The sequence below is a fragment of the Eretmochelys imbricata genome, chromosome 9 (assembly GCF_965152235.1).
Source record: "Eretmochelys imbricata isolate rEreImb1 chromosome 9, rEreImb1.hap1, whole genome shotgun sequence".
NCBI lineage: Eukaryota > Metazoa > Chordata > Testudines > Cheloniidae > Eretmochelys > Eretmochelys imbricata.
The window spans coordinates 22,064,120-22,087,095 of record NC_135580.1 but is presented as its reverse complement, the minus strand read 5'-3'; the positions used below and the strand labels follow the sequence as shown (position 1 = coordinate 22,087,095).

General features: G+C 39.7%; 1 protein-coding gene across 2 annotated transcripts in view; it reads left to right on the top strand.

Moving 5' to 3' along the window:
* Window positions 1–22,976, top strand: part of SMC4 (structural maintenance of chromosomes 4) — a 108,295-nt gene that overhangs the window by 10,720 nt on the left and 74,599 nt on the right. The window contains exons 1-2 of one of the 2 annotated variants that reach the window (XM_077826125.1): window positions 6,041–6,110; window positions 18,699–18,863. In XM_077826125.1, the coding sequence (XP_077682251.1) occupies window positions 18,720–18,863 (144 nt within the window). In that variant the 5' untranslated portion in view covers window positions 6,041–6,110; window positions 18,699–18,719. Of the gene's footprint in view, window positions 1–6,040; window positions 6,111–18,698; window positions 18,864–22,976 lie in introns of those variants that run through there. The other variant, XM_077826124.1, reaches the window with a different exon arrangement.

Genomic DNA, 22,976 nt, shown 5'->3' with positions numbered 1-22,976 from the left:
GTATTTTAGGAATCGCTTTTTAGAGGGTTGGAAGACTTAGTGGTTGGGGGAGCAGTTTGCTTTCCAATAAGGAAACAGGTTGGTTTGTTTTGTTTGTTTTTTTTCCTCCACTTTTAGGACAAGTTTGGGAGCAGTGGGTAGGATTAATTTTACATAATGTCTTTATTGCATTTGTTTTAATCCATGTGAAAGTTCAATTCCTATATATAAAATGCTCATAAGCAATACACAGACTTATTCGAGGGAGTACTAAAAGTAGTTTATGCTACTGCTGTGTTAGTGTTATGCTTCATGCTGAAGTGAACCCAATGCAGTGGGATATGATAATTATTGCCTCTTTTATATTTCCAGCATTCTAAAACCTAACGTTTAGAGGTCACTAAATTTTTCATTAGAGTTCCATGTCAGATAAATATTTTTCAAAAAAAACCACACGCGCACACACACTTTTATGGTTTGAGAAATCTGACTTTTTGAAGATTAATACACATGCCTATTGTATATTGTCAGATTTAAAGTCTAAGTTTCTAAAATGATTCTGTTATATTCAGGGAGTGTCTTCTGATGCTTTTTATTGGATTTGTTCAGAATCTGACTTTGCAGATCATAAAATCTTCATTTGCTTACAGTGTTACTCTTTGTAATTAGCAAACTTGTTGAACACTGGAAAAGTGAGTTTTTTGTGAGTTTTTATTTGTCTCTCATTAAACATGGGTGTGGGCAGACTACACTTTGCATCTCATCTAGCTATTCATTAGGACAATAATGGAGCAGGATTAGTATATTTAAATTGTGTTCTCTTCCAGATGGAATTTTTTTTATGAATTATACAGTTAAATGTTGCATTTTCTTGAGATTGTCAATCTCTGGCTTGGATTCCAAAACTAAAGACTGTGAGTGTAAGTCTAACTTAAGGAATCCTATTTAGCACAGAGCTGAACAGGATGTTCTTGAGAAAGCTTCCAAAATTACAGTCAAAATATGCGTAAATAACAGTTTAGCAAAGATAACTCTTAAGTTGGAGTACTACTGCATTATGAACGCATAATTATCCTATACAAAGTTCATCTATTACTGTAACTGGCTAATTCTGAATTTCTCAGCTTTGGGCAAATTAGGGTGTCATTGAAAGTTTCCTATACATGTGCATCTATCAAACATTTGAATTAAAATTCTCAATATGTATATCTAAGATACTTACAGGACTCCAGTATGTAATTAAACTATCGACTGTATTGTTATATTGATTATTTTTCTCAACCCACACCCAGTAATACTTAATTTTCTGGGGATGTACTGGCAGAAATTATAAGGATGGTGTCACCAAGTGAATTTTTCCTATTTGGCATATATGGAGAAATTGCAGGTTAGAAAATGAGACATAACTGCAAAAAAGAAAGAAACCCCTACAAGTCTATTTTCCCAGTCCCGTCCTGTTGTTAATAGACTTGTAGGGGTTTAAACTCAGAGCAATGAGAGCTCTGTGAGAGACTCCTTTGCAAGAGGTGGAGGGGAGAATAAGGTAGCATTACTTATAAGGGTGCATAATAAGTGGCCTGAAAATTCTGTGGAAATCAGTTTCTTGATTAGAGCATTTTTGCTTGAAAAAAGCATCTCGGTTGAACAGTGAAGGTCAAGTGTGGCTGCCATTATAAAATTCCAATTTGAAAAAAACATATCCAGTATTTACATTTCTAGCATTAATGATTTTTCTCTCTTCCTTCACCTCGTCCCTTCACTCCCTACCCCACCCCCACTGAACAATTTAAGTCAGTTACCTAGAAGAAGCAAAGAAATTGAAGGCATTTTTTGCTAGCACAATCAACACCTTAGTGGAAGAACAACTACAAATGGGAGGGGAGATAAGACAATATAACGAATGTGTAAACTATTATTTGGTAGACATTAATGGTTTACAGATCCTGGGGGTGGGGCATGGGGGGCTATATCAGATGAAGCTGTTGTCTCATTGTATTTGTAGGAACATAGAAAATGGAATTAGGTGAACAATCTGGCATGACATCTCTGTAGGTGGCCAGTGTTAGATTCAGGAATTGAAAATTACACTGGCTTGAGACTTTCCCTGGACTAGTGAAAGTCAAAGGCCAGATCTTACCATTTGTAAAATAGCATTCATGTCTGGTCCAGCATCTTGTGACATCCCAATTCTCATTACCTTCTTGCCTCTTTCACTTCAGTCCTAATGTAACTTGTACTGGCTGTTGCAAAAAGCTACAGCCAAGACTAGTAGCTACATCATCTAAGGATTTATTTCAATTTATGTCTACAATTTTAAGCTTTTAAATAATTTGTGTGCAGTACTCCTAGCTCTAATGTGTCTCAAAATGGCAGTTGCTAAAATCAGGCCAGAATGGAAATTCAGAGATGGAAGGACATGGAATTATCTGACTCAAGTATGAGTGTCACCGAACTTGTTTTTAATAAAACCTCTTTTACAAAGTCAAAATATTAAATACTTCTGCAAAATATAAACTATATCTCTCTCATGTGGTTTCTTCTTCCAGCAAATCTGAGGGGTCACTAGAGTTTCCTTCTGCTGTTGACTATATAAGCAATTCCTGTTTCTATACTTAAGAGGAGCTACAAAGGGGGAAAGAGTAAGTCATGAGGGTTCAATTATGCGAAATACCCATTCAGTGAATAACTCCTCTTGCAGTGCGTGAAATGCCTTAATGAAGCAGCTGGATATAAATTTTTGAGGATTAATATCCCTCATCCTAACTATGGCTCTACTGTGCTTGATACTCCAAGGGAGATGTACCACTGTAGGCTCTGCCTGTAAATAGGCAGCTTTGTCTAACCTTTCCATATTAACATTCTCATACAAGAATTGAAAGGGGAGCTACTCTTTTGATCAAGCAAATAAGTCATTTTTCCTTTACAGGGCAACTGGAGTCTCACACCTTAGTCCCTGAATTGGGCAGTTCTCATTTTTTATATTAAGCAGACCTCCTTTTTAAAGGAATTTAAATTTAAAAAAAATCACCTAGCATGTGATGATGCAAACCCACCATATAAATACGTCTAACTAGCAAGAAAATAATTACTTAGTTCGCTCACAATCAGAGAGTTAGAATTGTTACTGGCAACTATGGAGGTACTGGTTACAATGCCATAGTTAAACTTGAGTGTTGAACTTAAAAGGAGAATATCAGCCCGTTTGTTACATATGAAGAAAAACATATTGGCCTAAATGCCTTCGGGGAATCTGGGCCATTGTCCTTAAATTTATAGCATTTACTCTGAGTACAAAAATGTCTTAGTTTGAGTTAAAATTCATTATAAATAAATTTAAGAACTGTAGTGCTTATTATCGGTCTGTTTTTGTCTTGAATTATCTTCATGCTAACACACTCGTCATTTTTTCATATAGTTAATGCATTAAAGTCTTGTGCATAGGCTATACTGAAGAAATTAGGTGTAATTAAGCTAAATTCATTATGATTATAGACTAGTAGATAGAGCCAGGTCAATAGCTCAACTTATTAAATGCAATCACTATAATAGAGGTAGTTCTATCAATCATCTTTCTCCTAATCTAATTTACATGCTGCAGTAAGTTTTTTATATAACTTTAACAAAACAGAGTAATTGCCAAGTAGAAAATTACCCGTTGGCGTTAAGTTGAGAATACATATCCTCAACTTTAAGGGTTAAAAAAAAAAAATACAGTGTAGATATATCAAAACCAGGCATTGCAAACTCAGGACATTGAGAATTAAGATTCAAACATAGTGAGCCACGGGAATGTAAGAACAAAAAACTAACTTGGGGAGCTTGTCAGGCGTTTAGGTTGTCCAGTTGTTATGCACTCACATCTTGGACCCACATTGCCTACTGAAAGAAATGGAAGTTGGCATCTTTTTATACATTTTGTTAAAAGACTTAAAGCTAAGCTGTTTAATATTAAACTAAACAGTAAAACCTATTCTTTTCATTGTGATTTATAATCAGTCAATCATATGTATGTTTAAGTAGCTTAATACCAAAACCAAATTATCTAATATCGGGGCCACAACCTCTGAGTCAATTATAAAGCTTCCTCAGAATTCCATGATGCAGTGGCACTAACCCTTTCTTCCCACTACTTCTCCCCTGGCCCCCAGAAATTTTTTTTATAAAAACAGGCTTTAGCAGAACACTTGATAAGCATGTCTCAACACTTTTAAACGCGAAACATGCTCTAAAATAATTTTGAGAGATTTACGACTGTTTAAATGTGGGGTATATTTCTTACAGGTGCCATCCCCATGTGAATTTTGTGGGTGCTCACAGTACATGTATGCACACATCTGCTCTTCCACATTCTAAAAATAACTAGGCTGAGACAACAACCAGTTAAACTAACAAAATCAAAAAACGGGGTCAAAAATAAAAAAATGAGGTACTTATAATAACAAGGATTTACAAACTCTTCATATTCTGGACTCTGAGTAGGCACTCAAACTTCAATCAAGGAATCGGGCTGTGGTATTCTGCTAGCACAGTGCTTCCCTGCATCTGAAGACCCAAAAGCAAGAGAGACTAGTCAGAGACTGAAGTGGCCTTTATGTTGATGTCATGCCTTCTCCCCAAGGTGATGAATCTTGAAGATTCTGGAATGTCCATCGTCCCTCAAATAGCTTGCAGACCTGAATGGTGAGGCTTCTGTGCCTTAGTTTCAATTCTTATGTCTTTCAAACTTTGCTTATTCTTCAAATCTGGTTTGAATTAGATTCTTTGAGGAAGCGTCAACTTGGGAAAGTTCCACTTGAATCAGCAATTTTTAAAATATTCAGTGTTTTACTTATTACAAAGACTAAGTCTTTGACCAATACAAAAAATAAAATTCAGATTACATGAGACCACTTTTGAGAAATCTGGCAAGGTCTTTGCCAGGTGAAGAGGTCTTCGACATTGTCATCACTTCATCACAAAATAAAAATAGCTGACTGAAAAAAAAAACCCTAGCAATGAGTATTCACTCAACAGTCATCCATTAGCAAAATTTAAAAAAGTTCAAACTTGTTCAGTTTCATCAACTTCAATTTCTTCATAGAAACTAGCCATCTTAGTCAACTTTTTATTTTGGAACTCTTATCAGTCAAAGAGCTTATCTTCTGGAATCTTCGTCTTGATGAAGAAAAGTTATTTTAAAGCCTATGAAAATGAGATCCACTTAAAATATAAATTTAATATAAGGTCTGTATTGCCACATAAATAAGGTTGGAGGGTTAGATTTTTATTGGTAAATGTTAGCAAAGGTCTTTCACCATATACATACCACTGATGGGAAAATATTTCCATTGATCAAAATTTACAGATATGCAAAGTAAGATTGGTCTGAGAACTTGTTTAAGGAAATATACAATGTATATTTTGACATGTTATGATGACAGTTTGTGTTTTAGTGGTTATGAAGCTTAAACTTCTCAAATCTCAACACCAGTTGTTAAATTGTCTGACCTCCCCCATAATTTCCCACAACTGTGAAAATTTAAATAGATAAATAATGCTTAAAACTAAACATCAGTATTCATTATAATTATATAAAATCTAATTCTTCCAAGCCTCCATACAAGCTTTTCCTTTCACAGGAATATGCAGTTAAGGCACTCATACAGCCTTAACCTTGCCTCATTAATAATATTCAATAACTACATGACTACAGTTTCAAGGCATTTAGTGTTTGTGGTTCCCGATTTAATAAAACTGTCTTTTAGGGTCAGTTTTTATTTATGTTCCCTCATGTCAGCACTCCAGGGCAGAGTTATGATGGTTTGGGTACCTTAACTGTACTTTTCCATATTTAGTGTATGGATATTTTAAAAAAAAAATAAAAACTCTAAACTTCCTGGATTTGTAATCGTTACTTTTAGGCATAATTTTGTAATTCTCCTTTTACCTTTTAAATCACAGATAACTTATATTTTAATTTAGCTTTTTTTGCCTGGTATAACAATATGGAAGAAACCCTTGTAGTATTGTTTCCACATGACCTCCTCTTCATGGCAGTTGTAATTGTCTCCATTGAAACTGGAACTCCTGCCATCCTTCTGCGTGATCAGCACTTTTATGGACCCATAGAGAAATTGGCTTAAAAAGAATACGTAAGTACTCCTGCATCCAGTTTCTAGCAAATATGATTTCTTATGATCCAGTATTTACAAAATTAATGGAGAGAGACTCTTCAATAAAGTAATAGTCTGTCTCTCTATATAGCGATATGTCAAGGTTCCTTCCCCACTCTGAACTCTAGGGTACAGTTGTGGGGACCTGCATGAAAAACCCCCAAGCTTACTTTTACCAGCTTAGGTTAAAACTTCCCCAAGGTACAAACTATTTTACCTTTTGCCCTTGGACTTTATTTATTGCTGCCACCACCAAGCTTCTAACAAATATATAACAGGGAAAGAGCCCACTTGGAAACGCCTTTCCCCTCCAAAATCCTCCCCAAACCCTACACCCCCTTTCCTAGGGAAGGCTTGATTAAAAAATCCTCACCAGTTTGCATAGGTGAACACAGACCCAAGCCCTTGGATCTTAAGAACAATGAAAAAGCAATCAGGTTCTTAAAAGAAGAATTTTAATTGAAGAAAAAATGTAAAAGAATCACCTCTGTAAAATCAGGATGGTAAATACCTTACAGGGTAATCAGATTCAAAACATAGAGAATCCCTCTAGGCAAAGCCTTAATTTACAAAAAGATGCAAAAACAGGTATATACATTCCATTCAGCACAACTTATTTTATCAGCCATTTAAACAAAACAGAATCTAACGCATATCTAGCTAGATTACTTACTGAGTTCTAAGACTCCATTCCTGTTCTCTTCCCGGCAAAAGCCTCACATAGACAGAGAGACCCTTTGTTTCTTCCCCCCTCCAGCTTTGAAAGTATCTTGTCTCCTCATTGGTCATTTTGGTCAGGTGCCAGCGAGGTTATCCTAGCTTCTTAACCCTTTACAGGTGAAAGGGTTTTTCCTCTGGCCAGGAGGGATTTTAAAGGTGTTTACCCTTCCCTTTATATTTATGACACCATATTACATTGTTGGTAACTCTACGCTTATGATTTTAAAAAAATACTTTGTATTTGTATCTGTTAATTTCTTTATTACAACTAAACATTGGGTGTTCTCCTTTAATCACCAGCATGTATGACTTTTTGTGAAGATGTTGGTAGCCACAATAGTCTTTCTAATAGTCTCCTAATAGTGTGTGGACACTGGTGCCAGTATTTCTTTGAAAAAGCACTACTCCCCCATTTGAAGCCATCATATCTGGGTACGTGTGTATATATATTTTAAAAAGATGAAATTAGATGACTGACATCAAACTCGGTCTGCTATAAGCAGATACTTAATCCACTCCATTAGGCAAAATCTATGTAGGCAGTGTTTATACTGTCTCAAAAGCCTACAGACTGGGCTCCGTTAGGGGAAGTGGGAAAGTAAATTTGAGCCCCTAGCTTAAATCTTTGAACTGTAAGCAAGGTCACAAACTGTTTTAAAGGTTCACTGGGACAGTGTTTCGAGTAGCTACCACCCAGACCAATTTAGGGTTTTAAATATCAATAGGTATAACTTTTTTGAATTGCACCCTGAATTGAAACAAGAGCCATGGCAGGCTTTGGATCCTTTGTGTAATATGTTTCTATGGTAGGCCTCCATATTCCATACAATAAGCAGCTATTATTTTGGGGGGGGCAGTGCTATGTGCTACATATTCTAGTAATTCCATCTGGGGGTAAAAGGCCATACGTATGACCTGGCAAGGTCCAGATCAGTTACAATTGTCACTGCCCCCACTACTTAAAACCTTATTTCTATACTTTGATTGTCATTTGCCTTGATTGTTGTAACTTCCCTCACTCCAAAATGCCACAGCTAAAGTAATCCTCATCTTCAGCAACATCAAACTAGACCTTCACCTGATCACTAGTGTTACCTCTAATTTTTTACATCCATGTGTGGAATAAATTATTTGCACCTATATGGAGAGGCTGTGTGACACATCACCTTCATGTTGGTACACATAACAAAATTCATGTGGTGGGGTTGGGGCTGAGAGGTTCAGACAGTGGGAGAGGGCTCAGGGCTGGGGCAGAGGGTCGGATGCAGGGGGTGAGGGCTCCGACTAGGGGTGACGACTCTGGGGTGGGGCTGGGAATGAGGGGATTGGGATGTCGGCTCCCCTGGCCTCAGCAGGCCTGCACTGGGGCCAACGGGGGGAGGTTTGCATCACTGCTGCAGCCCTGAGCCCCTACACCAGGCTTAATAGGTAGCTGCACAGCCACACAGCTTAGAGGGAACTTAGATGAACACTTGCCTTATCTGAAGATACTGGCTTCCTGGCTCTTTCTAGATCAAACTCTGTCTCCTCATCCTTGATTCTAAAGCTTTGCACATAATTTTGTCCCCACCTATATCTCTGCTCTCACTTCCTTCTAAACTCCCTCCACGCCCCCCTCACCCCGCCTTTTTGCTTTTTGTTTGCCTCTTTCTCCCAATCCAGTTGCCCTGCTCTTTCCTTTTCTCCACTTTCTCCTGCTATTGGCTTTGGGCCTTCTGTAATGCTTTTTTCCCCTCTACTTGTGAAACAGTTTGACAGTCGAACAACTTTCTTCCTTTAAACTCGTTTCTGTCTGGAAACCTTCCTATATTCTTCTCAGTGTTAAATGCCTTTAATCTCGCTTTTCAGAAGTATTGTCCATTGTCTTTTTCTGGTTTGTCTTGTCCTTCTTAGATAGTAAGCAGTTTGAGGTAGGGAAAGCATCTTACAGTTTGTGAAGCACCACGTAAACTTCAGTATCATAAATTATTGAATAATTATCCTGCTAAACACAGATTGGAAGTGCTTTCCCCATTCTAACACTACCTAAGACTCCAGAGGCAATAAGGTGACCAGAGGTTGCTCCTAAATTACACATCTTATTTATACAACTGGGAAACCTGCCATTCTCTATAGGTACTGATTTCCACCAATCAACAAGTATCACCATTATCTTATCTAGATTAAGAATGATCCAGTTTGTACTCATGCAGACTCCTACCTTGGCCAATCATTATGAAGGCAAAGATACTACACATACAAAATTATTAAAAAAAATTGAACTGAATGTAATCCATGTAGTGATGGTACATCAATATAAATTTCTTCTAATTTCCCTCAACTTCACATGAAGGAGTAATAAACCATAATGACTGCTGTATGAAAATTTAGGGTCAATAAGCAGTTAACTTGCCACTGCACTCTGGGCTCTTAAAAAGGTAAGCTACCTTGAATAGTTCAATTTGTGTCCCTGCAGTTGAGTTGTCAACTCAACAGTGCATCAAAGGCTGCTATTTGGGAGTTCTGTATTATCTGCAATTCAGATTTTTTTTAAAAAATCAATAGAAATAAATCATGAGAATACATCACTTCAAATTGAAATAAGACACTTATTTAAAATGAAGACCCGCATTTCAAATGAAAATCGTACAAATCTATGGAGTAATTTCAAATTTAAGCAGAAAGCAACAGGGGTTAGCTTTCTAAGGGACTTCAAGTCATTATTCCTAAGCCTTGTGTGAGACTCAGATGAAATAAGGCAGAGGTTTGTATAACTCCTTTTGTCTGGCTTTGGAAGTACATTTGAGGCATCACAAGAGACATTTGAAAATAGTGAAATTAACATGTTTTCCTTATTCTAGAATACTAGATCCCATACACAATTTAGGCTCACAGCCTAAGGTGAGTATATTTAAGGAATGCAGAGTGTACAGTTAGGGATTAATTTAGTTAGACATTTTGGAGGTGAACCTAATATAAAAACTAATATTTACAGTGAAAGACTTAACTTTCTTATTAAAACTTTCTCCGTTTCCTGAATCTAAAACTGCTAGCTACAGATGTATTGCTAAAGAATGTGTCTACGGGTTTTAATGTGCTTCTCTTAGCTTTTTCTTATTCCTAAAATTAGAGCTTGTCTTTCTGATCCTGTCAAACACACCTCTGAACTCCATAGTTTTCAAACATGATGAAGACTGGACTTGATTGTCTAATACTGAGGGTGTATCTACACTGCAGTTAGACACCTGCAGCTGGCCTGTGCCAGCTCACTCAAGGTAAGGAGCTGTTAGATTGTGGTGTAGATATTTGGGTTTGGGCTGGTGCTAGGCACTAGGACCACATGAGGTAAGAGGGGCTCAAGGCTCAGCTGAGATGTCTACACTACAATCAAACGGTCCTTTAGCCAAAGTCATCTGGCATGGGCTAGCTGTAGGTGAAGTTACCCAGATCAGGTTTGACATTGAGATGTGTCACCCTGGTAAAGGAAGACTTGGAATAGACTCTATTATTCTGCTAATATGTTTGACAACTTGTAAACTATACTCCAAAATTTAGCTGAAGATAAAACACTACTTCCTGTTTATTCAATAATGGTAATGTCGAAGGCCTGGTCTACACTGCGGGGGAATCGATCTAAGTTATGCAACTTCAGCTGCGTGAATAATGTAGCTGCAGTCTTCACTGTGGTGAGTCAACTGCTGCCTTTCCCCCGTTGACTCCGTTTGTGCCTCTCGCCCTCGTGGAATACCGGAGCCTATGGGAGAGCACTCAGGGGTAGATCACTGCCCACCAATCCAGCGGGTAGTATAGATATACCCATAGAGTCACCCTCTCAGACTTCCCCTTGTGGTGTAGCCCCTGCAAATGCCCCACCCTTTGCTTTTCCCTTCTCTGAGTGCCTCAAAAATTCTTCTCAAACACTTTGGCAAAGAACACCCATGTCACAGGGTAACTTACTAACAAGGAGACCTGTAATCACAAAATAAATAAAGCGTGATACCATCATTCAAAAGGTTCTGGCTCCACTGCTTTCTGTGACTCCAGGCTCAGCAGTCTGTTTTCCTTCAGAATGGAAGACTCTGAGGCTTACCTGAAATCACTTACTAGAGTTCAAATGGCCCAAACAAAGGACCAACACAATATCTGATTGCCTTGAGTTTCTTGAAAGTAACTTGAAAGAAATCTCTCCTGGGTTCTCTCCCAGTTTTCTGCCCCTTCTACAGGACAGTGGCAACAGGAACACCCATAGGTCTTCTGGTTCCAGAGTTTCTGCTTCTGTTTTTGCTTCTGCTCTCTGGTGAGTTTGATCCTTCATCTGCAGATCTTTTTATAGGAGGGATTTTTAAAAGCATGGATACCAGTAGAGTTTGAAATATCCATTTACCTAGCTCAGGAAAATACTACAAAATATAAGCTTTCGCTTTTAAAAACTTTTTTTCTAGCCCATATGTCTGCAAAGATAAGCCTATGCTCATGACTGGAAAGTAAAGTGGTGGGGTGATGTTGGCAAGGATGTTACCTCCTCCCCAAGCAAGAGGAGCCTGCTGCTGTCATGGTAGGTATGTTGAAGGCAACCTTCACCACTGTTGTTCTTCAGGTTGCCTAGGGCCTTCCTTTGGAGACTGCTGCTCCCTGTTTTGGGCTGAGGGAGCAACGGTCTCAGAGGGAAACACCAGCCACTCCAGGAGAGCTGTGTGTAGGAGACCTTTGTCCATCCCATGCTTTGCTGCACATTGAGCTACTCACATTTGCCATCCTTGCCTGTCAACTGCCCTTCTCTCCAAATCTTCCCATTTCATGTTGAGGTGCTTGATGTCATTCAGAACTGTTCGTTTCCATGTTATTCACGGTCTTCCTCTCTTGCGTTTTCTGGCCTCCATTCAGGGCAGTATTTGGTAAGCGTTCTTTTTCCATTCTCAGCACATGTCCAAGCCACTGATGTCTTTTGTAGATTATTTGTGAGAGGTGCCTTGTCCAGTAATTTTTCTGACTTCTTCATTCTTCTTTCTATCTCTGTTATTCCCAATGTTCTTCTCAGACATTTGTGATATGCATCCAGCTTTTATGTATCTTTCTTGGTAAGTTGCCATGTCTCACAGCTATGTGTTGTAATGGCAATAACAATTGCTTTGTACACGTTCAGTTTTGTCTTGAGGGAGATGTTTATGAGTCTTCCAAATGCAGCGTTTGCCTTCCCAATTCTTATTTCTTCCTCTGAATTATTACCATCTTGGCTGATGGTACTTCCAAGATACATAAAATTATCCACCTTCTACAGTTTCTCCTCTTCAGTTTTGATTTCTGTCCCTATAGTCCCCATTCATATGACTTTACATTTCTTTGCATTGTATCTCAAACCTATCTTCTCCATTACTTCTCTTACTTGGTTTGTGCATTTTTGTAGTCTATTGTCATCTTCACTGATGAGCAATGTCATCAGCAGAGTTTAGGTCAAATAGCCTTGAATTGTTCCATTTTAGGCCATATGTATCGCTGTCGCATTGTTTTAATCCATAATTGATGACTAGCATAAACAAAAAAGGAGACAGGACGCATCCCTGCCTTACACCTGTCTTGATGCTGAAGGGCTTACTCAATCTATTTTCCATTTTAACGCAGCATTTTGAGTTAGAGTAAAATGCCTTCACAATGTTAATTAATTTTGTTGGAATTCCATATTCCACAATTTTCCACATTGTTTCTCTGTTTATACTATCAAATGCCCTTTGAAAGTCCACAAAAGTGATGGCAAGACTGCTTTGGAATTCAATTCTGTTCTCAGTAATCTGTCTCAGGGTGAAAATAGCATCTGTGCAGGGTCTCCCTTGTCTAAATCCAGATTGTTGTTCACATAAGATGGTATCCATCTTCCCTTTCTTTTTCTGTTCAGGAGGAATGGTGCTAATACTTTTCCTGTGACAGATAGAAGCGTTACTCTCCTCCAATTTGAACAATTGTTTAGATCACCTTTGGTAATTTGATTATGATATCGAGGGTCCGTTCTTCTGACACTTTTGCCTCCATCCATATTTTGTTGCACAGCGAAAAGATGACTGATTCCAGTGTTCACCTCCATATTTAAGCATCTCGGGATGAATGCTGTCCAACTAGGTACTGCCTTGTTTTTCAGCTTCTCCAATGCTTTTTCGATTTTTACCTCAGATACATCTATATCTAATGGTTTATCATTCTTATATTGCAGTCTTGTAATTGGTTCTGGTTGGTTTATCACGTCTTTGAAGTGTTCCATCCATCTGTTTTCTTGTTCCTCCTGTTTTCAAAATTTCTCCTTGTTTCCCTTTCACTGGAACACTTCTTAATTTTGATCCCTATCCTGTTTAATCTAAGAGAGAGTCTACGCAGATTTAAACGATGTAATGAAAGAAATACCAAAGGATAATCTTTCCTGGTTATGGGATATTTTAATGCCCAGATCAGAAATGAAAGAAGAGGTTGGGAAACAGTCGTCGGCCCACGTACAACTGGAACAACGACAGGCAATGACACAAGACTTCTTGAATTTTGTGCTGAAAACAATCTTAACATCTGCAACTCTTTCTTCCAACCTTAAAACATACACAAAAAGGTACGGATTTCACCAGATGGCCGTGCACAAAGAGATCAACTTATCTGTGTTAGTCAGAGGTGGAAAATATCAGTGTTAAACACAAGAGTATTCAGAGGAGCAGATACAGGGAATGATCACTATTTGCTGAAAGCAAACATCAAATTGAAGTTTAAAACTCTTAAAAAGAAAGAACACAGACCCAGATTATTCAATATACAGAAACTACAAGATTGCAGGATATGAAAAGAGTACCAGATAGAGGTCAAGAATAGGTTTGAGGCCCTTAAAGATCTTGAAGAAAACCAAGTGGAAAAATACTGGGATCTTCTCAGAACTTCTATTCTAGAAGCAGCTGAAAAGATAATTGGTAGAAAGAGAGGAAGCAAGAACAGTGGATCTCAGAAGAAACATGGAAAATTTATAGACAAAGCAGAAAACAAAAGGCTCTAGTACTATAACATGTAACTGAAGAAACAAAACAAACCTACAGGAACCTTGACAAAGCAGTAAAGAAACAATGCAAAAAAAAAGAGAAATTGGATAGAGTAAGGCTAGCGAAGCTAAAGAAGCAAGGGAAAGAAACGACATAAGAACAGTCGACACCGGGGTGGACAAACTTTTTGGCCTGAGGGCCACATCAGGGAATAGAAATTGTATGGAGGGCCATGAATGCTCACAAAATTGGGGTTGGGGTGTGGGAGGGGGTGAGGGTTCTGGTTGAGGGTGCAGGCTGGGGATGAGGAGTTTGGGGTGTAGGAGGGGGCTCTGGGCTGGGACTGAGTGGTTCAGAAGGGGTGCAGGTTCTGGCTGGGGGTGCGGACTCTGGGATGGGGCTGGAGATGAGAGGTTTGGGGTGCAGGCGGGTGCTCCATGCTGGGATTGAGGGGTTTGGAGAGCAGGAGGGGGATCAGGGCTCGGGCAGGGGGTTGGGGGCATGGGGAGAGGCTCGGGTGCAGACTCAGAGTTGCACTTACCTCAAGTGGCTCCTGGAAGCAGTGGAATGTCCCTTCTCCAGCTCCAACATGTGGAGCAACCCTTGGAGTGGGGCAATGCTGCAGCTTCTGGGAGCTGAGTAGTGCGGCCCCAAATCCGGTGCCCCGGCTGAAGCGCCAGAGTGAGGCCAAGCTGCGTGGTGTGGCCCCCAACCCAGTGCCCTAGCGGGAGCTCACAAGCCAGCTTAAAACAGCTCGTGGGCTGGATCTGACCTGCGGGCCATAGTTTGCCTACCCCTGGGCTACACGGTCCTGAACCAGTGCATAGGAGGGCTGTCTTCTAATCTAAAGCTGAAGGTTGGTGTAACATATGTTCCAATTAGTGATAAGGGGGATGCCCAGCCTTCATTGACTAAAAAATCTCAGCGGTGAAACCAGACCACTGGGAAAACGGAAAAGAGGTGTTTTCTCTTTGTGAGTTGATTTAGTTCTTGGAATTATTGAGCACTGAAGAAATTTTTCAAGCTCTGGGCATCTCTGTTTGGGATTGAGGACACCTAGAAACATAAGTCCAGCACATCAAAGGAGCTCTTATGCTATAGTCAATGATGGTGGTCCTTCACAGATATCACTTATACATCTATCCATACATAATCATGTATATATCATAACACCGGTGTGTTCTTCTGCCCCTGCCCCAAGACATTCACTTTTCAGTAAGAGGCATATAATTTAAGGTAAACTGTTGAAAGATTTTCCTTGGGGCACAGTTTTGAGACTGAGATTTTTTTTTTTTTTAATGAGAGGTTTATAGATGTTGGAGGGATGGTGTCAACTTGAATTTCTACATTCGTTAGACATTCCTTTAAATAGTATATCCTAGTATTTTTAAATTAAGGGTTTTTCCTTCTCCTCCAAGCACAAGAGCTATACCAGATATGCTTAAGCTTATCTCTCTCCTCTTTCTCTCTGAATGTGTGTGTCTGTTGTCTCTTGAGTTTCACTTTTGCTGGTGCTGTTTTCTTTAAATACTCTTTCAAGTTATGGACAAGAGCAAGCATGTGATAGCTCCCTTAGAACAGCACGAGTGGTGTTCAAAACCCCGGCCTAGTTATGTATTTTGCATCTAGTTAGAATTGAACATCTGGAAGGGATACATGGTCAAACTGTATAATTGCCATCTTGAGGTTATACAATGCATTCTTAACTTTTACAGTGCCTGTAGTGGAAAGAAGCTGCTGGAAATATCTGTTGAATTCAACACTTGAATTAAAAAAAAAAAAGATATTTCTGTTACTAGTTTATCTTCCTTAATGTATAAACAGACCAATCATTCCATTAATTTAGTGAGCAATAAGAACTGTAGCCCAGTTGAACTGTACTCATTAGAAAATATTTGCATTTTGGTATACATACTGTATACTCTGGTAATAAGGGTATGTAATGTGACAGCTTATAAAAAGGATTGCTTTATTTTGTGTCACTTTAATACCTACTGACATTAGTATTTATTAATAGTTTGTCCAATAAAGAAAACTAACAAAGTTTATATGCCTACACTTTTTTATAGCTTTGAAATAAAAGAATAAAAAATGCTCCTACATATGACTCAATATTAATGTGGAGTTTTTTGTGCAGGAAGAAGAATAAGTACATAAAACATGTAAAATTAACAAGATGTGGCTCTACTGTGTTTTTTCTTTTCTGCTCAACTGCACAGGGCTTGCATATTTTCTAGTGAGAGAAAAGTGAGGCCACTAGGTGTCATCCTATACCAAATAAGTAAATGAAACCACTCTGGCTAGGAAGAGGTCAGACTTTGGGAAAAGTTCAAAATGAGAACCCCATCTTCTTCCTCCTTGATGTTAGACAGCTACACAGTTGGCTGTTGCTCCTCTTTTTTTAAAATCTTGTACTATCATGGCTTCTGTAACTCCTCTCTCCTAGTTCTCCACCTCTATAATAAGTCCTTCAGAGGATCCTCCTCATCCTCTATTCAACTTTCTGACAGTGCCAATAAGCTCTCTCCTTGGTCCCCTTCTCTTCTTCCTCTACATCTTATCTCTAGATAACCTCGTCTGCAAATACAAATTCAAATACCATCTCTATGCTGATGACTCTCAGATCTACTGCTGACCTGTCTGTTTCTGCAGCACAGCATCTCACGCAATTCTGAGCATCTGGGCTGCTCCCCTCTATGCCTCAGCTCACGGAGGTGGATCAAAGATCTAGCACTGGCCATGTATCCTTTGCTCCTTCTTGCCACCAGATTCTCTGCCTCGGTGGCAGCGGTCAGTTGGCAGTTACACTGCTCTTTTTATCTCTTTCATTATTATTTTTTCCTTTTTGGGGGGGCAGCAGCAAGCAGTTTCTCTTTTTCGATCGTCTTTCCTCCTCCCTGGGTTGGTCTTAAGCAATCTGATGGTTTAATCCACCCTGAACTTCCACCATAGTGTCTCCCTGCCAGCTATTCTGCCCTTATATAGGCATGGTATAGTAGCCAAGAAAGCACTGGGTCAAATTCAAGCGGTGCTCCATTTGTGAGGCAGCTTTCTCAGGCTGGCTGAGTCCTTCTAGTCTTTAGAGTCTTTCCTTATTCTCTTCCTGGTCCATTTTTCCACATTGGAGTCACGTTTGCTTTGGTGGGTTGGCAGTCCCACATTCCTGTTCAACTCGTAGCCCCAAGACCTAATAGAGTTAAGGTCAACTGGCTGGGTACAACTCAGTATCTGCTGAGCCTGAGAAGGCTGCCTCACAAATGGAGCACTGCTTGGATTTGACCCAATGCTTTCTTGGCTGTTTTGTCTGCTGGACACAGTTAGTTCATTACTTCTGGAATATTCATTATTCAAGTTTTTTTCACTTCTTTGGAATAACTTATTTGTCAGTAGCCAGGGCACATGGAGCCAAATCTTTTATCCACCTCCATGAGCTGTAGAAGGGAGCAGCCCAGATATCCAGAATCTTGGGAGACAGTGCTAGGAGAAAGGAAATTATCAGTAAGAAATTTTTCCCATTCTGTCCAAACTAAAATCTTGGCCTGTCTCTCTATCTCCTTGTGGATGTCTAGCCATCAGTCCAAGCTCAAACATGGCTAAAACAGAGATTGAGTTCCCTATGTCCTTTTTCGATCACTGTGGACAATACTACCATCTTGCCTGTTAATCAGGTCTTTAACCTACGTATCGCTTTCGACTTTGACTTCCTTCTAGATCCTCACACCCAAGCTATTTCTATCTTGCAGACTTTTTCTGTATAACAATCTCTAAGATATCGCCTTTCCTATCCATCCACATAGCTAAAACGCTTGTCTTTGGTTATAAACTGTTTGGGACTTCTTTGGTCTGTTTTGTGTAATACCTAGTACGATGGGGTCCTTGTCCATGAGTAGGCTCTTAGGCACTATGGCAATACAAATAATAAATGTATTAAATATACATGCATTTCTGATATCTTTTTGTTACTTTACAATTTTGAATTTAGACTAAATATTATGCAATGATTTGAATGAATTTGGAAGATGTATCACCACTTTGTTCCAAGCATATGGTGATGTGTGTAATTGGTATTTTAAAAATAAAAAATTTGCTCCATTTACTACAGCAAGAGCTAAACTACGTTGTTTATCTTCACATCAAATTCTTTTATAATTCTTTTACAAGTCATTTCCCTTTCTACCTTATAATGAAAAATTAGATCTGCTGCTGTTTTTAGTAAAAATGTTCTGTGGTATATACATTGAGATAATGCTGTTCAGGAAGAAATAAATATAGCAGGGAAAGTTAATAAGTATTTAATAAGGCTTTTTGTTGTTTTTGTTTTTTAATAATGTCCAACTGGACACCCAAAAGGTTCAAGTGACCAATCAGAACACTGCTCCTGAAACATTTTTTTCTAAACTACTACTTTTAATAGGGCTCTACTCCTGATCAAACTATCTTAAATACTTTATGTAAATAAAACAGTCTTAAATGGTATGGGTTTGTCATTTTTGTTAGTTTTGTTTTCCCCTCTCAGGCGAGGGAGATGTGCTTTGAAGTTTTATAGAGTGATGAAGTTTAGTTTGGAGGTTGGGCTACGGAGAACAGATGTTTTTTCTTTCACACCATCACCATAGTATCTTCAGAGGGAGAAAATTTCATTATATTCATAACTGCCTCACTAGATATATGGGTATTGTGACTAACTAGTTCTGACTGCTGCCTTACTATGTTGTAATTTATAACATCTGACTTGTCACATAAGTGGCTTAGAATAGTAAAGATCTTCATGTTATCTGCATCCCAATATATTCTTTCTCTTAAAGAAAGAACCCCAATCTCCTAAGAATGATAGAATCTAGATTAATTTTTTTTTTTTTTTTTGAAGGGGGAAGTTGAACAGATTGCAATGATGAAACCAAAAGGCCAGAATGAACATGATGAAGGTATGCTTGAATACTTAGAGGACCTAATAGGATCAGGACGGTTAAAAGATCCCATTCAAGTTCTGTGTCGCAGAGTTGAGATGTTAAATGAGCAGAGAGGAGAGAAGGTGAGTCCTCATGAGCATTCATTCTCTAAAAGTCAAATATAGAACAAAATCCTTAACTGCTGGAACTTTTTACTTCAGAAAAGCAATTGAAAGTATAAAGGTAACATTCATGAGGAAAAATTAGGGGTTTTTGTTTGGCGGAGTGCCTTTAATTTTTATTTTAAGAATATTGTACACAATTTAAAAAAAAAATAATCTCAGCAGGAAGTTCATTGGAAATCATGATCGGTCTCTGGAGAACAAGATACTGTGGGCAGTATTCCAGAGCTGATGATTTCCCAATATGAACTGGTTTGCAACCAGAGACTAGAAGAAGTGCGGCTGCTTCTGTTCCATGGCTGGTCAGAGCCCAAGCTATGTGAAAGATGCATTCCTACTACACTGGGGACTGGAGTTCCTGTAAGAATACCCTCCAATCTACTGATTCCCAAAGTAAACAGAAAGCTGAAACAAGAACACTCCATAATGATATTTCTTAGCCCCATCTTGGCTGAGGAAGTATTAGTACTTGGACCTGCAGATCCTTTCAATCCAACCTCCATTCATGTTACCAGTCCTCTCTGTATATCATAGCATTACAGTCAGGTGCTGCACTCCAATCCCACTGCAGTCTCAGCCTCACAGCATGGATGTTTGGTGGCTAACAGCTATAGATAGAATCTATTTTCATCTGGTTCAGAAGAAAAAAATTATTCTAGAACTACTGTGACAAATGTGGGAATTTTCTGTAATATATTTATGACCTGTCTATATGACTTGATACCTTGGCATTGTTACCCTTTGGGGGAAATAATTCATTTTCTCCTTAGGACATGGGAAGTCAGTCTAGGTATTTGAGATATATAGCAGGGGTAGCCAAACTTACTGACTCTCCAAGCCACATAGGACAATCTTCAGAAGTTCAAGAGCTGGAGCGCACCCCGAGACCTTCCCTCCCTGCTGGACAGAAGCCACAAGCCACTACCCCGCTGCAAGGTGCAGATCCCAAGCTTCCCCCTTCCCCTCCCCCACCTCCCTGTCTGGTAGATGGAAAATGGAGGGAGGGGTATAAAGTGGGACTCCACAAGCTGCATGTTAACAGTAGAGCCATGTGTGGCTTGTGAGCCACATTTTGGCCACCCCTGCCATAAAGCTACAAGGACTGTGTGGGCTGGAATCAACACATTTGAATGGAAGACGCTATAGAGACAATGAGAACCTCGAAGACCAAAATTAACACCTAGCTGCAGAGGCAGCTGAACATGTGAACAAAGCATGGCTGTAAAACAAGAGGTGTCAGGTGGCTGTATTAAGAGCTCTGCTGACAGAGACACATGGGCTGGTAGACAAAAAGGGACAGACGAAGGGAGCATAGGTTGTTCCTACGTAGCATGGATTTGGGGTGCCCTGGCTTTAGCCAGTCTGAACTCTTTCTTAACCCTTGCTTCTCTGTATTTCAAAATTGCATGCCAGCTGACTAATACATTGCTACGTTGTTTTGAAAAGATTGCCTGGGGGTCGCTGCAAATGCTGACTAAACATTGTGCCCTGAAAGGTATGGAGAAGCCTCCAGCAGGAGTCTGGCTTGACTGGATTCATTGCAGGGAGCCAGGGACAGAGACGAGGATTGCTGGTGCCCAAAGGTCCAGTTTTTCAGAGTCATGGAGTCAAGGTCCTACCCCTTTGGAACTCTGTGGAATCACTGGGGTCCAGGACACAAAAGGGGTCACTCCCAAGGGATTGGTTACAGGCTGGGCCATATCCCAGACCCTGTGAATCCATAACAGCTACCTATCTGGCTAAGTGGAAAAGGTTCTTGATCTGGATGCTCTATCTCCATCTGCATCACAGATTCAAGGTATTGGAACACCTACTAGAACTGAAAGAATCAGGCCTGCCAGTGAGCTCATTAAAATTCATCTGGTGGCCATCTTGGCCTTTCAAGACCAGTCACCACCACCACCACTAACCCCCTATGATCAGGAGAGTCTTAAAAGGACTAGTCTATCCACAGGCTACAGTACCACCTCTTCTTTGAGTGCTCGTCCCTATGTGTGTTCTACATGTGGGGTACACATGTGTGCCATGCACACAAGTCCAAAAATTCTTAAGAGCAGTGTCTGTTGGTTTGCACATGTGTAGTAACTATCCTTGTGCTCCCAACCAAAGGTATAAGAGGCAGTGCAGGTGCCTCTCCAGTTGCTTCTCTACTGCCACGTAGCCCGAGTTGGAATTGTGTCCTCCTTTACTTGGTTTCATGACCTATAAAGAAAATATTTGTAAACAGTTATATTGTTAGATTTGTAGTTAGTAGTTAAATTTTTTAGTGTAGTATAGAGTGTGTGTCTCTCTCCCTGGTTGGTGAACCCCTCCCTGTCTCTAGGACTGTGCCCAAAGTCCTGGGTTTCAAGAATTGCATCACCTGTCCTTGATCCTTCTCTATCAGTGACGAACATCAACGCTGCCTGTGCAGTTTGGGTGAGGCACATAACTGTGAAGTACAGTATCTGTTGTCCCTTGCCACCCAGAACTTGAGAAGCCCAGGAGCTTCACCTATGTAAGCACTTGGTGGAGAAGGCTATGAGGCCCCTCTCTGACTCAGGCCAGGGAGACCACCCTCTACGTTGGCCTGCAGTGCCCCTCCAAACATGTGCCTTGGAGCAGAGCCCTCAACATCTAAGAGCTAGGACTCTTCTTTGAGGGTTCCCCATGAGAGTAGAGGATGCTCTCATGGATGCAAGGACAGATCCCCATTGAGGACTGTCCATGAGAAACATACTTCCTGTCATAAATATAAAGGGAAGGGTAAACCCCTTTGAAATCCCTCCTGGCCAGGGGAAAGCTCCTCTCACCTGTAAAGGGTTAAGAAGCTAAAGGTAACCTCGCTGGCACCTGACCAAAATGACCAATGAGGAGACAAGATACTTTCAAAAGCTGGGAGGAGGGAGAGAAACAAAGGGTCTCTGTCTGTCTATATTCTGTCTTTGCTGGGGATAGACCAGGAATGGAGTCTTAGAACTTTAAGTAAGTAATCTAGCTAGGTACGTGTTAGATTATGATTTCTTTAAATGGCTGAGAAAAGAATTGTGCTGAATAGAATAACTATTTCTGTCTGTGTATCTTTTTTGTAACTTAAGGTTTTGCCTAGAGGGGTTCTCTATGTTTTGAATCTAATTACCCTGTAAGGTATCTACCATCCTGATTTTACAGAGGTGATTTCTTTACTTCTCTTTACTTCTATTTCTATTAAAAGTCTTCTTGTAAGAAAACTGAATGCTTTTTCATTGTTCTCAGATCCAAGGGTTTGGGTTTGTGGTCACCTATGCAAATTGGTGAGGCTTTTTATCCAACATTTCCCAGGAAAGGGGGGGTGCAAGTGTTGGGAGGATTGTTCATTGTTCTTAAGATCGAAGGGTCTGGGTCTGTAGTCACCTAGGCAAATTGGTGAGGCTTTTTACCAAACCTTGTCCAGGAAGTGGGATGCAAGGTTTTGGGAAGTATTTTGGGGGGAAAGACGTTTCCAAACAGCTCTTCCCCAATAACCAGTATTTGTTTGGTTGTGGTAGCAGCCAATCCAAGGACAAAGGGTGGAATATTTTGTACCTTGGGAAAGTTTTGACCTAAGCTGGTAAAGATAAGCTTAGGAGGTTTTTCATGAAGCTCCCCACATCTGTACCCTAGCGTTCAGAGTGGGGAAGAACCTTGACATGGTGGCATAGTGGTGGGATTAACCTGAAATCATTTTGAGATCCAGTTGAGATTTTTTGAACTAGAAATACAGATTTTAAAAAGGAAATTTTTTTTCCTTGGGAAAGGAAGTTCAGAAAGCAGCTGAAACTGAAAGCAGCTTGTTTTTTTCTCTGCTTTGTGGCCAAGCAGAGATAAAAGGGGATTATCTTTGTGAATTGCAGGTTTTCTTTGCCTGGAGGCAGGGTACTTAACTCCTGCAGGGAAATTCAGTCTTCCAACCCAGAGTTTTTTTTTCCCTAAAAGTAAATGGAGGGGGGAAGGGGGTGTTCTACCCATTTGCCCGGAGACAAAAGTGGCAGTGGTTTGTTTGTTTTTTTTAGGATTTTGATTTTTTACAAGGAGCACAAGTTTTAAAAGGATTTTTTTTTTCCTTTGGGCTGCTGG